Raw genomic sequence first — 16,715 nt, forward strand, 5'->3', positions numbered from 1 at the left:
CTGTATTTTCAAAATATTTTATAATGAACATCTTGTGAATTCTATAATCAGGAAAATAATTAAATTTCGTATTTTGAATGCCTAAAATGTTTTGTAGACTTCTTGTTCAATCATTTGTTTTTCCAATATTTTACATCACGTTTATAAAAAAAGAAACAGTCTATATGGATACCAGAATCTGGGAACAAATGCTTCTTTTTTATATGTTTTTAAATGCCACTTAATTGTATTATTTTGTATATTATATTTTTTCACTTTCTTTATTAGATTTCTCAAAGGAAAGTCTTCATTAAGCATTTAAAATCAAAAACCTCTCTCTGATATGCTAATATTTAGTTACATGTTACTTAAAAAATATTTTCCCTTCATTATAAAATGTTTGGGGACATTAACAGAAATTACAAGCATGAATGAAATGAGTTTTTATCTTAACATATCATCTTTTACCATATTTATTATACAGTAAAATATATAAAACTTATCCACAAATAACAAAGTGGTAAGGATTCATAAAAGGTGAGGGACTATACAATTTGATAATTTTATTTTTGTTTTTGTAGGCATTGCACAATGAAGTTAAAATTGAATAGAATGTCATACATTCCAAAATTATAAAATAGGGCCTAGCAAAATACCTCCACATAGTAGGTGCTTAATAAACATTTGCTGAATGATTGAAATCTCTTCCCAATAAAGAAATAAAGTGACTCATTAGTAAACCAGTGATTTGCCAATAAGTGAATAAATGAAAAATTTTTTGCTGTAATTTTCATCACTGTTTTCTCATACTAAAGCCATGACATTGAAAATAAAATGTTTGCACAGCACCTTGAGTTTCATCATGGAATCTTGGCATAACTTGTCTCCCCGAGCTGCAGAAACCTCATCAATCCCGATCAGTTTGGCCTTGTACCGGACCCCTTCACCTTTAAACCTCTTTATCAAAGTGGCTTCACTGCGATCCTGACCTAAAAACAGAGAAAAGCAGGATTCAGAGAAAAGTAGGCAGGTGTTCAGGCGCCAATGACTTAAAATATCCACAGTGCCAAGATTCATTCTTCGGTTTCACTTATATACTTAGGGAAGGCAAATCACTGGACCAAACAGAAAAGAATGTAGTCCTCCTGGATGCAGATCCGAGCTCTATCCTTCTTAAATCCTGAGGCAAATTACTTCTCTTTTCTGAGCCTCTGTTTTCTCAAGCAGGAAAAAAAAAAAAAAGACTTAAAAATAACCAACCCCAATGGGGCATTAAGATAAATAATTAAACCATTAAGACAACATGTATAAAGCATCCAATACAGAGTTTGATACACACTAGGTAGTCAACAAATGATAATCACCCACTAAGAGTTCATGTCTGACTTTCTTCTTAGAAGAGTATTAGCACTGAGTCTCTTTGGTATTTCCAGCATTTAATATGACTTTGGTCAGGGTCCAAGACCCTCCTTACACCCAATTCCAGGGCTGTTTTATAGTGAGACTCCAGGGTAATTGCTTTGTATCAAGTAATGACCCAGGAACAATGATCAAAAAATGCTCCTACCATCTCTCTTCTGCTAACTCATGTGTGGACAGGAACAGGCCTCCCTGCTGCTTCGCTGTGCCCATGCCTTGCAAAGCTTTCTTAATAATTATTAACACAATATTTTGCTAACATACATCAACCAGAAGTTGATATACACCCTCACATCCACATAAAAGGAGGACAATAAAGTTCTGTAAGTAGAATACATGAGTGTCTCATGTAAGATGCTTTATAAACTTTATCCTTCCTCTTCATAATGACTCAGCCTGATCCATTTTCCAGATGATGAAGATGAAGGTCACAGAATTTAAGTGGCTTGTCCAAGTGCACATAGTCATAAAAATAGACGAGTAAACAGGAATTCAAATTTCTAATCTCTTCTAGCTAGTCACATTCATCTAGCTAGGGACATTGATGTGTGGTTCTTAAAATCTGCCACGCCCTAGCCTTCTGATATTCATCTCCTGGAACATCATTAACATTAACTTCTGAAACCTCCTCCATCATGCCGCCCCTCATCAGTCAGAAACTTATTTCTGAGGACATTAGTGATAACTCAGCCCATTTCCCTCCATCTATATGATGTGCAAGCTAAGGCCTTTCTATAAGTGGGTTGAGAATTATTTGAGGACATGCTTAAAATAGAAGAAAAAACCCAACAGTAATAGCTAACCATTGTTTAATTTCTCTTGATCAAACACGACTTGCGTTTCATTCATTTACTCATTCATCCTTCAGTGAGCATCCCCTCTGTGCCAGATGCTACAACTCAATGGCAACAGATGTGTGAGGCAAAGTCTGTGCCCCTAGAAGCTCAAGATTTTGGGGACTGAAAATAATGTGTAGTCGATTATGCTATCTGTGTAAGGTACAAGCTTTAGAGTCAGACATCCTAGTTTCAAATTAAGGCTTTCTCACTTGGAGGCCAACTAAACTGTCAGCTGAGCCTCAGTTTTCTCGTTTGTTGAATGTAGATAAAATATCTACCTTCAGAGTTATTCTGAATAGTAACTTAAATGAGATGGTAAGTGCATGTATTCACATGGTAAGTCTGCTCATGGTAAGTAAGCATTCACATGGTAAGTAAATGGTAGCTGTCACCACTGTTACCTGTTCTGCAAAAATAACTCTTAGGACATACAATGCTGAGGGCAGGAGGCACTAAGGAGAGCTGTCTGATGAGCTAGGCCTCGACCTGTGGCCTGCAATTCACAGGTGGTGCTGAAGGGCTGCATCCGTGCTGACTCCTAGTATATGAAAGCTTATGAATCATTCCATAAAACAAATATAACACCTGTATGGTTAGAAACTGTAAGCAACGTAAAAATTAAGCCTCAGAGCCCTGTGAGGGCATGTGTCAGAGACTAAAGCTAAGAACAAAGACAAGAACATGTGCTATCACATACCTGATGTAGAGATCTAGCTAAAAAAACAGGGCCCTGGAACTACAGCTCACCTCTCCTTGCATTATTATGCAGTGTTTGGTAGCTATTTCTTGGGAAAGTTATCTTTATCATAGATATTATTTCTGCCTCTTCAACACATGACACTATTTCAGTTACTAACAGCAGCATCCCTTCACTGTTTGGGACTTTCTTCAAACTTTAATTATGATAATAAAAACAAGTACTATTTATCATATTCTGTACAGAGCATACTATATGCACTGACTTGTTTAGCTTCAGAAATAACCCTTGTGGTAGATACTATTATTCAGATTTTATAGATGAGGATCTTAACTGTAGGTCTGAGAGGCCAAGCAACTTGTCCAAACTCACTGAGTGGGACTGAACCCATATCTGTCTGATGTCAAAGCCCAGGCTAATGGTTTGCTTGCATTCTGAATTTCTAAAGCCTGTTCTCTTAACCACCATCACTCATTGCTTCTTATCTATCACACTTCCCTATGAAGCCCCATCTTTACCTTGTAGCAAATCTGCTGATAGTCAATACTTTGGCTATATTAAAACTCCATTGGAGACACAGCTGAAAATGAAATAAACAGCTTCCAGCCTCCATGTATTGTCCAAAAAAAAATGCCCATGAGTCAGATACAAAGACAGTCTGAAGAAACATTTGTTAGGGCACAGAGCTCTGCCAAGAAGAATGCTTCATAAGAGGAGGCAGAGCCAGATCAGGTGAACAAGGGCAGAGATTAATAAGAAAATATTAGGCCATTTAGGGGAAAGCAGGGAGCCCAATTTAGATTAGGACCTGGGGCCAAGCTAATTTGTATGAAGGGCACTTATGCAGTAGATAATCCAGTTTCTCATTAAATGTTCTACCATTAAAAGGGTAATTTTTCATGAGCACAATTTGAGCAAGGTCTGAGTTATATTAGTTAAGAAATAAATAACAGATATCAGAGCCATAAGGCCATTCCATCAGAGGCACATATGATTTGAGGGTGGTAGGAGGGTCAATCTTCATGCATCCCAAGTCATCATGAATTCCCAGCCTAGGCTGCTCCAATCACCACTGACCCTACGCCTCAGGATGGACAAGAGAAAGGTCATCTGTTTAAGGAAAGTCATCAACATTGTCACTGTCAATTATGGACCTTTTACTATACCAGTCACTGTGCTAAGAGTCTGATATCTCTCATCTATAAGAGTTTTGCAATCTCTCATCTAATCCTCACACCTGCTCTTGAAGTTAGACTCCATCATGAACCTTACTTTGCAGACGATGACACTAATGTCCATCATCAACAGCAGAGCCTGAGTATTTTTAATAACAGCTTTATTGAGATGTAATTCCCATTCCATTCAATTCACCTTTTGAAAGCACGCAATTCCGTGGTTTTAGTACATTCACAGAGTCGTACAACTCTCACCATTAGCTAATTTTATAACATTTTGATCACCCTAAAAAGAAACCCTGTGCCTATCTCCCCCAAACCCACTACCCGTAGGCAACCACTAATCTACTTCCTGTCTCTATGGATTTGCCTGTTCAGGAAATTACATTTCATATAAATGATATCATACAGTAGGTTGTCCTTTGTGATGTAGCATCACATTTTCAAGGTTATTCCATGTTATAGCTTGCATCGGTACTTCAAGTTTTTCTTTTAACTCAGTAATATTCATTATATCAATATGGCATTTACGTTTTTCTTATCTTTTGGCTGTTATGAATAATGCTGCCATGAACACTCGTGTAGCAGTTTTTGTGGGGGAGTATTTTTCAATTTTCTTGGTATGATACCTAAGAGAGAAACTATCAAACTGTTCTTCCAAAGTGGCTGCACCAGTTTTCAAAACCACCCACGAAGTCTGAGGGTTTCAGTTTCTCTCCCAGATGTTTGTCAGCATCTCTTCTCATCTGTCCTTTTTGCTTTAGTCATCTTAGCAGATGTTCAGTAATATCTCACCATGGTTTTGTTCTGCATTTTCCTCAGGACTACTGATGCCCAGCATTTTTTCATGGGCTGGTTGTCCATTTGCATAACTTCTTTGGACAAATGTCCTTTCAAATTCGACAATCTGAATTTGAATCCAGGTGTTATGTAGAATTTCATGCTCAAACCTTAGGCTACAGGGCCTCCAGTGACCCTACTCTGTACTCAGTTATAGCATTTTCCACTTTTCACTTAGTGTCACAGCTACCTAAGTAGATGTCTCATGGAGCCTACTGTAAACTGGCAGGTATCTTACTCATAAGACAAGTATACCACAGGCACATACCCACTAGGCCTGATCTTGTCGTACCTTATCACACTTAACGCTCCAGGGTCCCTGCAAACAGTCATTGCTATCAGTCCTGGGATGAAGGCGCTAAAGGCACAGAAGTAACTAAAGTTATTTCAAGCACACCTGAGAATCGAACCTCATCCTGTCCTACTCCAAAGCCTGAGATCTTCCATGGGAGGCAATAGGGCTTAACTGCCCAGAACATGAGCTCTGGAGGCAGAGGACCTGCGTTCAGGTCCCGGGTCCCACCCACTTTCCTAATCGTGTTGCCCTGGGTAAGTTCCTTCATGTGTCTGCTGGAGTATCTTTCTCTGTGAAATGTAATAACAACAGTTGCTCCCCCATGAGGTTGCTGTATAGGTCAAAGAAATGACACATAGTCAGCATGTAGGGCAGTGACCGACAAACAGTGCTTTCAATCACTGTTGGCCATTGTTGCCTGGGTGATCATACTTCCAGTTTGTCTGGGACAGTCCCTTGTGGTCCCATGTGTCCTGATACAATCATTACCATCACCCTTAGTACTCTCAAAATTACCCTGGCTTGGATAATAAATTGTGTGGCTCCCTAATTATGTTATTATCATGTGTCTCACCTCGAAGAGTTCTTTGTGCTAGACACCGTGCTAGTTTTCTGTGGTACCCTGGTGAGTGCAAAGTGTCTCTTCACCTGTCTGGAGGAAGCCACATTTCAGAAAGGGTCTCACATTGCTTTGCAGAACATGACCAAGGCTGTGATGTCATGCAGAGCTGAAGGAAGGGCGAGCCGTTTCTGTTTGATAGACGAGGATTAGGAACAGTGCAGAGGCGAGATAACATTTGAGGAAGGCTCGGTGAGAAAGCAGGGGCTCAACAGGTACAGAAAACAGCCAGAAGCCTTTCAGAGGAGTCCGAAGTGTGATATTCAGACAACACTGAGCAGTTAGGCAGGTCTGAGTGCTTCTCAGCCCTAGCTACACTGTAGAATCACCTTGGGAGCTTTTACAATTATTACTCCACAGATTTTGACTGGATTGGTCTAGGGTGAGCTTGAGCTAACTAATGTGCTTGGTCAGCATGATGCCAGAGCACATAGTTCCTGGGATATCAGCAGAGGCTGGAAGGGCCTGATCATGAAGGGCCTCGGAGGCCAAGCTAAAGCTTGTGGGCTTTGTTCTTTAGGCCACGGGGCTATTAATGACCCAGTCTATTGTGAGGATTAGATTATAGCAACATTTGGGGAAGTATAATGCTCTCATTTACTGATAGATTGATTACTCATTATTCATTCACTTATTTAATACATATGCCTACTATATGTTCCAAGGAGCTAGAGATATGGCAGTTAACAAAATACAAGTATCCCAGTTCTCACAGAACTGACATTCCAGTGGACAAACCAGTGGATCACTGCAGTAATGTTCTAATTCTAATATAATGGAGAATCAGCTGTAAAAACAAAAAATCCAAACCCAACCAAACAAAAAACCAGATTCCTAAATCCCATCCACTGAGATTCTGAGTCTAGTGGGAGGAACCAATAAACTGAGTTGATTCGGGTAATCCTCAAAGATCTGTGGGAACAGCGAGGGGTTAAACAGCCACTTGCTCATGTAGAAAATTCCCTATATAGTGCTGTTTCTCAAACAGGAGTCTTCAGAATGAGAATTTCAAAACCAAGTTTTGATTTGTGGTTGTCAAACTGATAATAATCTTTTAAACGTTTTACCAGTTAACTAAGGATACAAATCAGTGTTAGTAATAACATGCAGCAAAGATATGATTATAGAATTTTCCTAAAAGCCCAAGAATTTCTTTTTAATGTTTAAAAGGGATCTCCTTAAGTTTGAGAAACACAGTTCAGTTGCATCTGTGGCTGTCTGGGTGTGTGCACCTGGGAAACGGGGATTGCTGGGACGGGGGAGGGGGCACCACCTCATTAATGCGTTCCCACTTAGATCAGAGAAAAGGAGCCTAGGCTGAACGGTTTGAAGATTTCTGCTCTGGTGTACCTGCTTCACTTGGTTCCATAAACAAACCACAATGATTAACAATGGCTAGTAGGGGACGTTTTGTCAGGGATCTTAATCCAAAGCTCTCCAAGTAACCTGAGAAGTGAACTTTCAGTATACCACTGATTGCCAAAGGAGAGGGACAAAGGGTTTAAGCAGGACCACACAGTTGCCTGGAAACCACCTCTTGTGGAAGAAAAGCAGAAACTGGCCTGCAAGTATGGAGGCCCTGGTTCAGGCCTTGTCTCTGTTCCTATACCTTCACCTGTGTGAGTCTATCATTTACCCTCTGGAGGCTCAGCATCCCCATGTGCCCATGAGTGCTCACAGAGCGCAAGAAGATGGCTTCCAAATCCTTGCTGCGAGCTAACAATCTACAAAGATATTTAGAACTAATAAATTCTTAGAGAGTCCTTCCATGAGCCAGACCTGTATGGGGCACTTTGTATAGTTCAGTTTCCTGTTATGGCAATCACATGTGGGCGTTGCCCTCGTATTTTAGATCTAGGAACAGAAATTCAGAGAGGTCATGCTGAAGTTAATTTATCTAGGTAAGTGCCTGAAAGAGCCAGGATTTGAACACAGGTGGTCCAAGTCTATAGAAAAACCACAGGGTTTTGGTTTTCTTTTAATCACACATTTCTCTATTTAAAAAAATTTTGAGCATGTAACTCTAAAATAGTTGTATTTCTGTATGACTTATATCTATGTACTACTTACAGTCTACATCTTAGTATTATTAAAGCCTATTTTGTCTTAAAACGTTTCAGTTTGGAATCAAGCATAAACAGATGTCTAATAATCTTCCATGTCCCCAGCAGATCATCCGGTGTACCCCAGGGATGACTGCATCGCACACTGTTTCCTTACAGAGTCCTCTGACTGAGAAATAACAACTTAAAAAATCCTCAGGGAGTCATAGCAAACCTGCAGGCATAATAAGACATGTGGGTTTCCAAAAATGGGCCATTTCATATTTTACAATTGTTCGCTTGGACCCCTCAGGCTGTTGTCTGTAATGCAGAGTGTGGGTGGGAATGAGGCGGGGATGCACATGCATTACTCAAGGTCTCTGGAGGCATCCAGAAGTCAATGTGCCTCCACTGTCACCCTCTAAATCCATGGCCACACTGCCTCCAGAGATCCATCATGTGCCACCTCATGACTGTGTAACCCCACTTAAAATCCCCTTCTACCTAGCCTGTGGTGGGCTGGCTCCCCTCTCCTCCAACTACCTCATTTATGTCCCCTGACCCCCATCACCATTGAACTCCAGTCCTAGGGGACAGGCTTCTCCATGCCCTTTGACCTTGCTATGACTTCTTCACTAACTTGTCTTGCCTCTTTGATAAACAGGTCAAGTATACCCTCAGGTCCAGGAGACCCTTTGAGGTAAGGGTTTTTTTAAACACTCCCCTCTCCCTATCCTCTACTCTGCACCAAACAAATTAACCTCCTTAACATATCCTACAAGGGTCCCCAAATCAGGTCCCTGCTGAATTCACCAACCTCACTGTGGAGCACTCACCCCCTGTACTCCTCACATTCTCACCACAGGGGCCTCCAGCCAGGCCCTCCAACAAGCCATGCTCAGGCCAAGTGCACACGGTGCTTGGCAGTTTTGCACCTGCTGGTCTTTGGGCCTGTTATGGACTCCCCATCCCCGCCTTCCCCCAGCCCTCTATTGTCTTGCCCCTCCTCTTCCACACTTGAGACTTCAGCACAATAGCATGTGCCTGGGAGTCCTCTGGTCCCAGAGACCCATCTCGGAGGTCCCCTCTGAGATCAGCATTCTCCTGATAATCCCAGTGCATGCTTGCAATGAGTTAATCTCATTTGTAATAATCTGCTTAAATCCAGCCTCCCATCAGTCCACAAAAGGCAGGGACTGTGTAAGATTGGTTGAGAGGCATCCTCAGAGCCAAGCATTTGCCAACACTAGACATATCTTTCCCTCTATCCCCTCACGGCACCTGTCCCCATATCTGAGGCACCTCGCTGACTTCGTCTTCATGCCAGTCTCCCTCTCTATACTTGAGCTCCACAAGGGCAGGGGCTGGGACTGAGTCACCTCTGTTCTCTGAACCTCCCATGGTGCCAGGCATAGTGGACCCCCAGAGTCCAGCTCTACTGAATAACTGAATAGATGAATGAATTTATGTATTCATTCAAAAGAGGACAGTGGCTTCCCAGAGTCAGGATCACTATGGGGAAGTGTAAGGGGTCACTAAAACCCCCTTCCATACAGACCCTATTTCACAGCCATTCCACGAAAGTGATTCACTTAGTTCAAGGAATAGCATTCCTAATGGAATAAAGTAAATGTCATACCCACGGTTACTTTAATGTTGCTTTTGCTCTACACCATTAGGGAAGAGCATTTCTCAACCTCATTACAACCTGCTCCCCTCACAACCTGGATATGATTCTCCTCTGAATTTAAATTGAGCCAGTCCCAGGGGCACTAAGTAAATGCCCTGTTTTGAATGGGCCTCAGGATGCTGTCAGGAAGAACACCGAGTCCCTGTCTTGGAGAAGATGGCACTGCCAGCATTTTGGTCCCACACTAGCAGTGACCTTGCAGAATCTTCAACACAAACAAGTACCTCCGTCAGAAGTCAGGAACCAAAGGAAGCAGGCAATTAGCATTTTGTATGACACTGAGGCCAAGGGACCACAGAAGCCACTGGAGCCATAAATGGCTCCCCAGCTCCAGGCTGTTCACTAAACACTGCTAATAGACAAGTGAAAGATACTTCACACCCCTGTTTGCACTCTCTTTATCCCCCCCAACTTGTCACAGATTATAATGAGCATGGTCACAGAAACCCACACAAGAACCAAGACAAGAATTTTTTTCCTAATGTGGTCAGTCTGGCTTTGAATTCTTTTTAAATTTTTGACAGTCATAGTATTTCTCTGTCTAGTAGAGGTCAACTTCAACACTTTTTTTTTAATGAGCTGAGTTTTCACTTTTGTGTTTTAGAAACTTAAACATCTAAGGAGATGTTTAACCCAGCTGCTGTAACAAAATAACAGACCAGGTGGCTTCAACAACAAATATTTATTTCTCACAGTTCTGGAGGCTGGAAGTCCAAGATCAAGGTGCCAGCAGATTCGTTCCTGGGCAGGACCCTCTTTCTAGGGTACAGATGGCCTTCTCCTTGCCATAATCCCCTCACACGGTAAAGACAGAGCACTCCAGAGAGCCCTGCTCTCAGTTCCTCTTCCTATAAAAGGGCAGGAATCCCACCAGGGGGCTTCACCGTCATGACCTCATCTAAACCTAATTACCTCCCAAAGGCCCATCTTCAAACACCTTCATCTTGGGATTAAGGCTTCATTATATGAATATTTGTGTGTGTCGGCGGGTGGGGGTGGGGGAGGGAGTGACACAAACATTCAGTCTGTAACAGGGGAGCTCTTACTAGGAAGGAGTAAAAAGCTGGATGACACCTGAAAATGAGTTGTGTCCATCCAGTTTTCATAAACTGTCTTATTATGGATTCACAACAACTTTCAAGGCAAAGACTGTAAACCGTTCAGGGGAGGTGGGAACTGAGACATAGGAAAGCAGGGAAATGAGGTCACTGTTGGTGAGGGAAGTAGTTGCCTAACTCACTGGAGTCAAAAGGCCTTGCAGTAGCTCAGTGACTTCCTGTGTGTGTGTGTGCAAGAGAGATACTCGGAAAGTTATTGTAGCTTCTCTGAGTGCTAGATTCTCCATCCGTAAAGCACTACTTATTTTCACTCCTCTCTAGGACAGTTAGAAGGACTATATGAGATAATACACATTTTTCTCTTAGCACACTCCCTGGCACACGGCAGTCATTCAGTAAATATTTATTGCCTTCCTCCTCCCTAAATGATATATTTCACATTAAGCATCAGTGGCCAAAAGCTAACCATAGCAAAGTCTACTACATTAGAGGTAATGGTCCCAAGCTGTTTGGGAATTATTATTATTATTTTTTTGGTTGCCTGGGAATAAGGGTACAATTAGAAACAGGATGTTCCTTCCTAAAGGCAATAAGGAGATCAGATCACCTTATGAAATATTAACATTAGTACAGAAACAGAGACATCCTGCCTCCCCTTGCATATCTATCTGAATCACCAGGCCATCCATTCTGATGATAAGAAAGTTTCAAAAGAGATTTTTTTTTTTCTCACCCTGTCCAACCAACATCATTCTATCCATTGCTGAAAGAGCTCTATTGTCTGTTAGGTTCTCCAATTTAAGAGCAGATTGTGGGGGTAGTTTCAGGGCTCAGCAGCAGATAGAACTTATTTTATTTAGAATTCTGTCTTGCAATTACCCAGGTGTTGATTTGCAATGGACAAATAATTATGTATGCTGGCCATGTAGGAGAGAATGCTGATTTTGTATAATTAACTAGCTGAGTAGTGAGCAGAATAGGGGAATAACACACTTAGGGGGCTGTTAAAATGTGTTTTTACAGAACATGGTTGCTGTCATTATTGCTAAAAGGTAAACTAATTAAAGAGCTAAAATAATATTCAACCTATAATTTCATGCACATATTTTCTTAAAAAATGTTCTTCCCTGGTACTTCTGCAAAGAGTCCTATATAAAGGGCCTCTGGAATACACCAGCTCCTTTCCAAATAAAGCCAAGTATTAAGACCCCAGTGATTCTAAATCGAGGGCCTGGGGGTCTGAATTTTTAAAGTTTGGCTAATGATTCTGAGACAGTCAGATTAGGAACCACTGCAGTATAAATCTGACCCTTATATAAACGACCCAATTCCTAAATTCCTACGCTCAACAGTCGGTTTTTCTTTTTTTATTTCTCTGACCAAGGCCTACAGGTATTTATTAATTTTTTTTTCCTTGCTGGGAAAAAAGGGGAAACCTCCTGGTTTTAATATTGTAAAGACATCTACAATTCTCTGTGACTGAGTCCTTCTGAAGTCCTTCCATGAAGACTGAGGAGCTTGGTATATCCTGCTAATTTGGACCTGTCAAGGACTAACCAGTCTGGCTTCTAATCTGTAGCTTTATTTAAACATGCTTTGCTTATTACTGTGAGCCTGAGGATAGCACACACCATTCACTTCTCAGGTCTTTTTATAGCTGGGCTTGTGTCTTTTTCCTGGAGGCCAAGGTGCAAAGAGGGTAAAACTAGTGTGTGTTTCCACTAAGTGTCAGCGCAAAGCACAGAACAGGCTTTAAACAATAGGTACGTTCTTCTTCACTGTCTTTTTATTCCTTACAACAGCCCAGCATGGTGTGCATTACAATCACTATTAGCCGCCTTCTACAGATGAGAAAATTGAGGCACCAAAATTTGAGTAAAGACTGGCCCTGTACCACATAGTTAGGAAGAGGCAGAGCTAGGGATGATGAAAAATAAATGGCGATAATCAAGAGCAGTTTTGAGGAATCTGAAGCTTGAGGCCGGGTAAGAAATAGGACTCCAGAAGGCAGAGGAAGGACCAGGTCTGAATCCAGTCATCACATTTATTTTTGTTTCTTTCATTTGCAACCAGAGGGCCCTGTTACAGTTGTGGTGCTGCATGATGAAGGCAGAATGACACATATCAAATACAGCAAAGTATAACGAGAAGGGAAGAACAGAGGCCTGGGTTCTCAGCTGGCTTTGCCATTTGGCAGTCTCCTGTCCCAGAGCGAGTCACTCCATCTCTGCAAATGAGGATAGTAACATGCACCTTGTAGGACTGCGGTAAGGACCACACACAGTCATGTATGCGAAACACCCAACACAGCAGTGCAGCTCCCAGCCAGTATCATGTACTGACAACATTTTCACTTTGTTTCCTGTGAAATGCAGGCTGCACATGATGTGTGTCCAAGACCTTTTAGAGTCTGAAGACTCGTTCCCCCAGGTGCCATGCTGACCCAGGAAGACTCTTGGGTAAGTTACTCTCAGGGAACTGCCCTCCCCCAAAGAGAGTCACTGCATTAGCCACACCTCACTTCCCATCCCGCCTGCAGCTGGCATCCAGTCAATAACTGGTTGATTAGATGGGGCTGGGTGTAAATGCCCAAGCCCCATGCCTCGATTTGAGACAACTCTGATGGCAGCTCCAGAGCTCCCCGTGGAGTAGTGGGGTCAGCTGAGGCCTTTGCTGCAGGTCAGTTCCTCCCTCCGCCCTGCCCAACTACCTGCACTCCCCGTCGGGGCTGATTCCCAGGGCACTCCCCAGGAAGCTTCCTGTAGGCAGTCTCCATCTCTACCACTGGTTTCCTGGGAACTTGACAGAAGACAGTGCAAGATCAATGCATTTGTGGGACAGTGTTCTGAAGAGGGAGTTCTTAATGCGGACAGGCAAGCCAACAAGTACCTATAGAAGTTGTCTTGCCAATAGGTTTCAGCCCCGGGCAAGTTTGCTATGGATCCGGTGTGACCAAAGAAAATGAGAGCAAAACGTTCTTGGGGTGAAAGGGTTATACCCAACTTTATTCTCATAGTGGCAGGCCAGTCACTAAGATCCCGTTCACTCAGAGCGAGTCTGCAGGCAGCAAGCCAGTCTCTGCCTCTGGGCCCTCTGACCACACAGCTGTCCTCCAGGCCTCTCTGCATAGCTGTCCTGCACAGCTGTCCTCTGGGCCTCTCTGCCTGCACAGCCGTCCCACATAGCCGCCATCCTCTGGGTCTCTGTCCTCAGCACTGCCACCACTGCAGCCTCTGCTCTGCTCTCCTGCAGCCTTGCAGCCCTGCCACCGTGTCGTGCCCAGAGCACTGGGTGAAGCTCTTTTTATAGAGTCAACAGCCATGTATTGCCCACAGGTGTGCAGTGAGCTAGTCAACCAGGGCCAGGTGAGAATCCTGGCCACAGCGACTCTCATTTCATCCACAGTAGTCCAAGAGCAACTGGAGCAGGGCTCAGAGGAGCCTGAGTGTTGAAATAATGTAAACTAGTAATGATGTTCCATGAAGCCTGATCAAGAAGGCGAGTCCACAGCTAACACCCTCGCAGCAAATGAACTCAAAGGCCCTGGGCAAAACTGCTGAGCATGTTCGCCAGCCATCATGGGTGGCTGAGTCTGCAGGAGTGAGGGGGTGATCACTCACTCATCCAAGGGCATCCTCACTACCACCAGAACTGGGAGGTGCGGTGGGGTTTGCTTTTCCAGCGTTCACAACTTGTCTCCCTCTGGCAAACGCACAAGATCACAGATACTAGGCATCTACAAAGCCCTGGAGCTGATGACAAGTGAAGATGATCTTGTTTTCAAATGCAAAGTAACAGATACATTTTTAAACTTTTTCTATTTCCAGTCCTTAAAACAACTGCTTTTTTCTTTTTTTTTCTAATTGCAAAGTGAAACCTTAAAATTTGGAAAATGCAGGAGAGAAAAAAAGGAGACTGTCACCCATAATACCTTCCAGGAATATCGATGGTTGCTTTTGAGTATATGCTCTTCCAAACTTCTTCCTAAGTGTGCACACACACAAACACACATTTCTCAACAATGTTTTCATACTATAAATCTGTAGCTTGTTTCTTTCATTTGGCAGTGTATTATATATCTTCTTCCTTCCATATTGACATTCTTTGTAACATGATTCTTAGTGGCTGCATAATATCCCATCATACAGATGTGTCATAATTTATCTAACCAACCCCCATCTTTGGACAGTAAAGATGTTTCCAGTTAAAACAGTGCCAAGAAATACAATACTGAGAATTCTTCCCAAAGACAGCAGAAAGACGGATTTGCCCTGTGAGGACACTACATGGAGTCTTTTTACACATATCAGAGTTGACACTTCATTACTTTCCTCTTCCCCTCTCACACTCCAGAAGTGTGGGCTCAATGAGAACAAAAGCAAAATTTACCTCTCCCGATGTCTTTCACTGGGAGAAACACATGAGGTCAAAGGAAGGTTGTGTGTACGATTTGGATTACAAAAGAATCCCCATCAACTCTGTTCTTGTCGTCCATGGAAGGCAGGGCGACAGGGAGCAGAGACTCAGGGGAATGGGACTGACTCAGTGAGCTGAAGTCACAGGACAGCGGCGAAGAGCCAAGGCCCCGGTTTGGAGTTTTCACCCAACATGCACGAACACTCAGCATTTGAAAGCCTGCTCTTGGATCCAGACAGAGGTTAATTAAACCACAAATGAACAAGGGTTTCTGTTTGCACATGCAGCCTGCAAATGGCCAGAAACTTTCTTGTGCAGCAGCTACAACTGTCATGAGGTCATCTCTACTGGAAAAAAAAACAGGAGGATTTAATTGGGCATCTCTGCTACCACCTTGTTTACAGACTATTTTTTTAAGGGAGATTATTTTTGCCCTGGTATATTCTGGTGTGAGCAAGATTCACGCTTTATCTTCCATCTGCCTTCTAAACAAGAGGGCTGTGTATACTATCGACTGATTAAATTATTTCTTTAGAGTACAAAGACATATTTGTGATGAAGACAACAGAGAGGGCAAATCAATTATTTACTGAGAAGGCTCCAATATAAATTACATTTGATTAAATTCAGAGATAAATCTCAGTGATCAAGGGTTTAAGTGGAATGTGCTAGAAGAGACAGTGACTAAGTGCCCCCCCCCCGACATTGCCAGCAATGAATGCAAGGGCACAGGCCTGATGCCCCTGGATTTCTAACACAGTCAGCCTAAAAGTCATTAATGCTACAAACATGCTTAAATGCCTACTGTGTTGCAGTGGCCCAGGTCCCAGGCTATAGTCATGAACAAGAGAAGGAAAGCCCTTGCTCCCCAAGAGCTTCTGATCTAAAACGGAAAGGGAGATAATAAGCCAGTAAATAAATAATGAACAAGATTGTTTCAGATAATGGTAAGTGTTATGAGGACGATAAAACAATCTGATTAAACAGAGGGTGACTGGGACTGGGGGGTGGGGGACAATTAATTTAGACAGGCCAGCCCATGAAGTCATTTCTGCAGAAATGACATTGGAAGGGGGAAAAACAGGAAAAGGGCAGTCCTGCCAGGAAGGAATGTGTTTGGTCGGTTTACAAAACAGAAAGAAGCTAGTGTGATCAGAGCAGAGAAATCAAAGGGGAGGCGGTGGGCAGTGGCTGTGAAGAAGGAGCCTCCTTCACACGCTGCTTAGAAGGTGGGTAAGGAGTGTGGCTGTGGTGCCAAGCACACCAGGGGCCACTGTGGGGCACTCTGCAGGTGCGTGGCTCCCTCTTTGTAAAGATTTCTCTGACAGTTCTGTGGCAAAAGGGAGCAAAGACGAGGCAGGAGTGATTGTAGTAATCCAGATGAGAGAGGACACCAGGATGATGGCAGCAGACATGGAGAAATGCACTGAATCAAGATAGACACTGGAGGAAGTACAGGGAGGGCTTATTCAGGGGCTGTCTCCGGAAGAGACAGGAAAAGGGAGAAGCAGCAATTCTGGAGTTTTGGCTTAGGGACTTGGTCGGGAAGCAGTCACTTTTGGATACCAGGTCACCCCAATCAGTGATGGGGACAAAGCCAGTGAAACTTGGTAGCTTAATATTCCATTCAAGTTCTTTCAGATGCC

General features: G+C 42.8%; 1 protein-coding gene across 7 annotated transcripts in view; it reads right to left on the reverse strand.

Annotated features, from left to right (window-relative positions):
* Positions 1–16,715, reverse strand: part of DAB1 (DAB adaptor protein 1) — a 1,149,186-nt gene that overhangs the window by 160,550 nt on the left and 971,921 nt on the right. For all 7 annotated transcript variants that reach the window (XM_036911229.2, XM_036911228.2, XM_036911230.2 and 4 more), the window contains one exon: positions 829–968. In XM_036911229.2, the coding sequence (XP_036767124.2) occupies positions 829–968 (140 nt within the window). The remainder of the gene's footprint in view (positions 1–828; positions 969–16,715) is intronic.

This window comes from Manis pentadactyla, chromosome 4 (genome assembly GCF_030020395.1).
Source record: "Manis pentadactyla isolate mManPen7 chromosome 4, mManPen7.hap1, whole genome shotgun sequence".
In the NCBI taxonomy this organism is placed as follows: Eukaryota; Metazoa; Chordata; class Mammalia; order Pholidota; family Manidae; genus Manis; species Manis pentadactyla.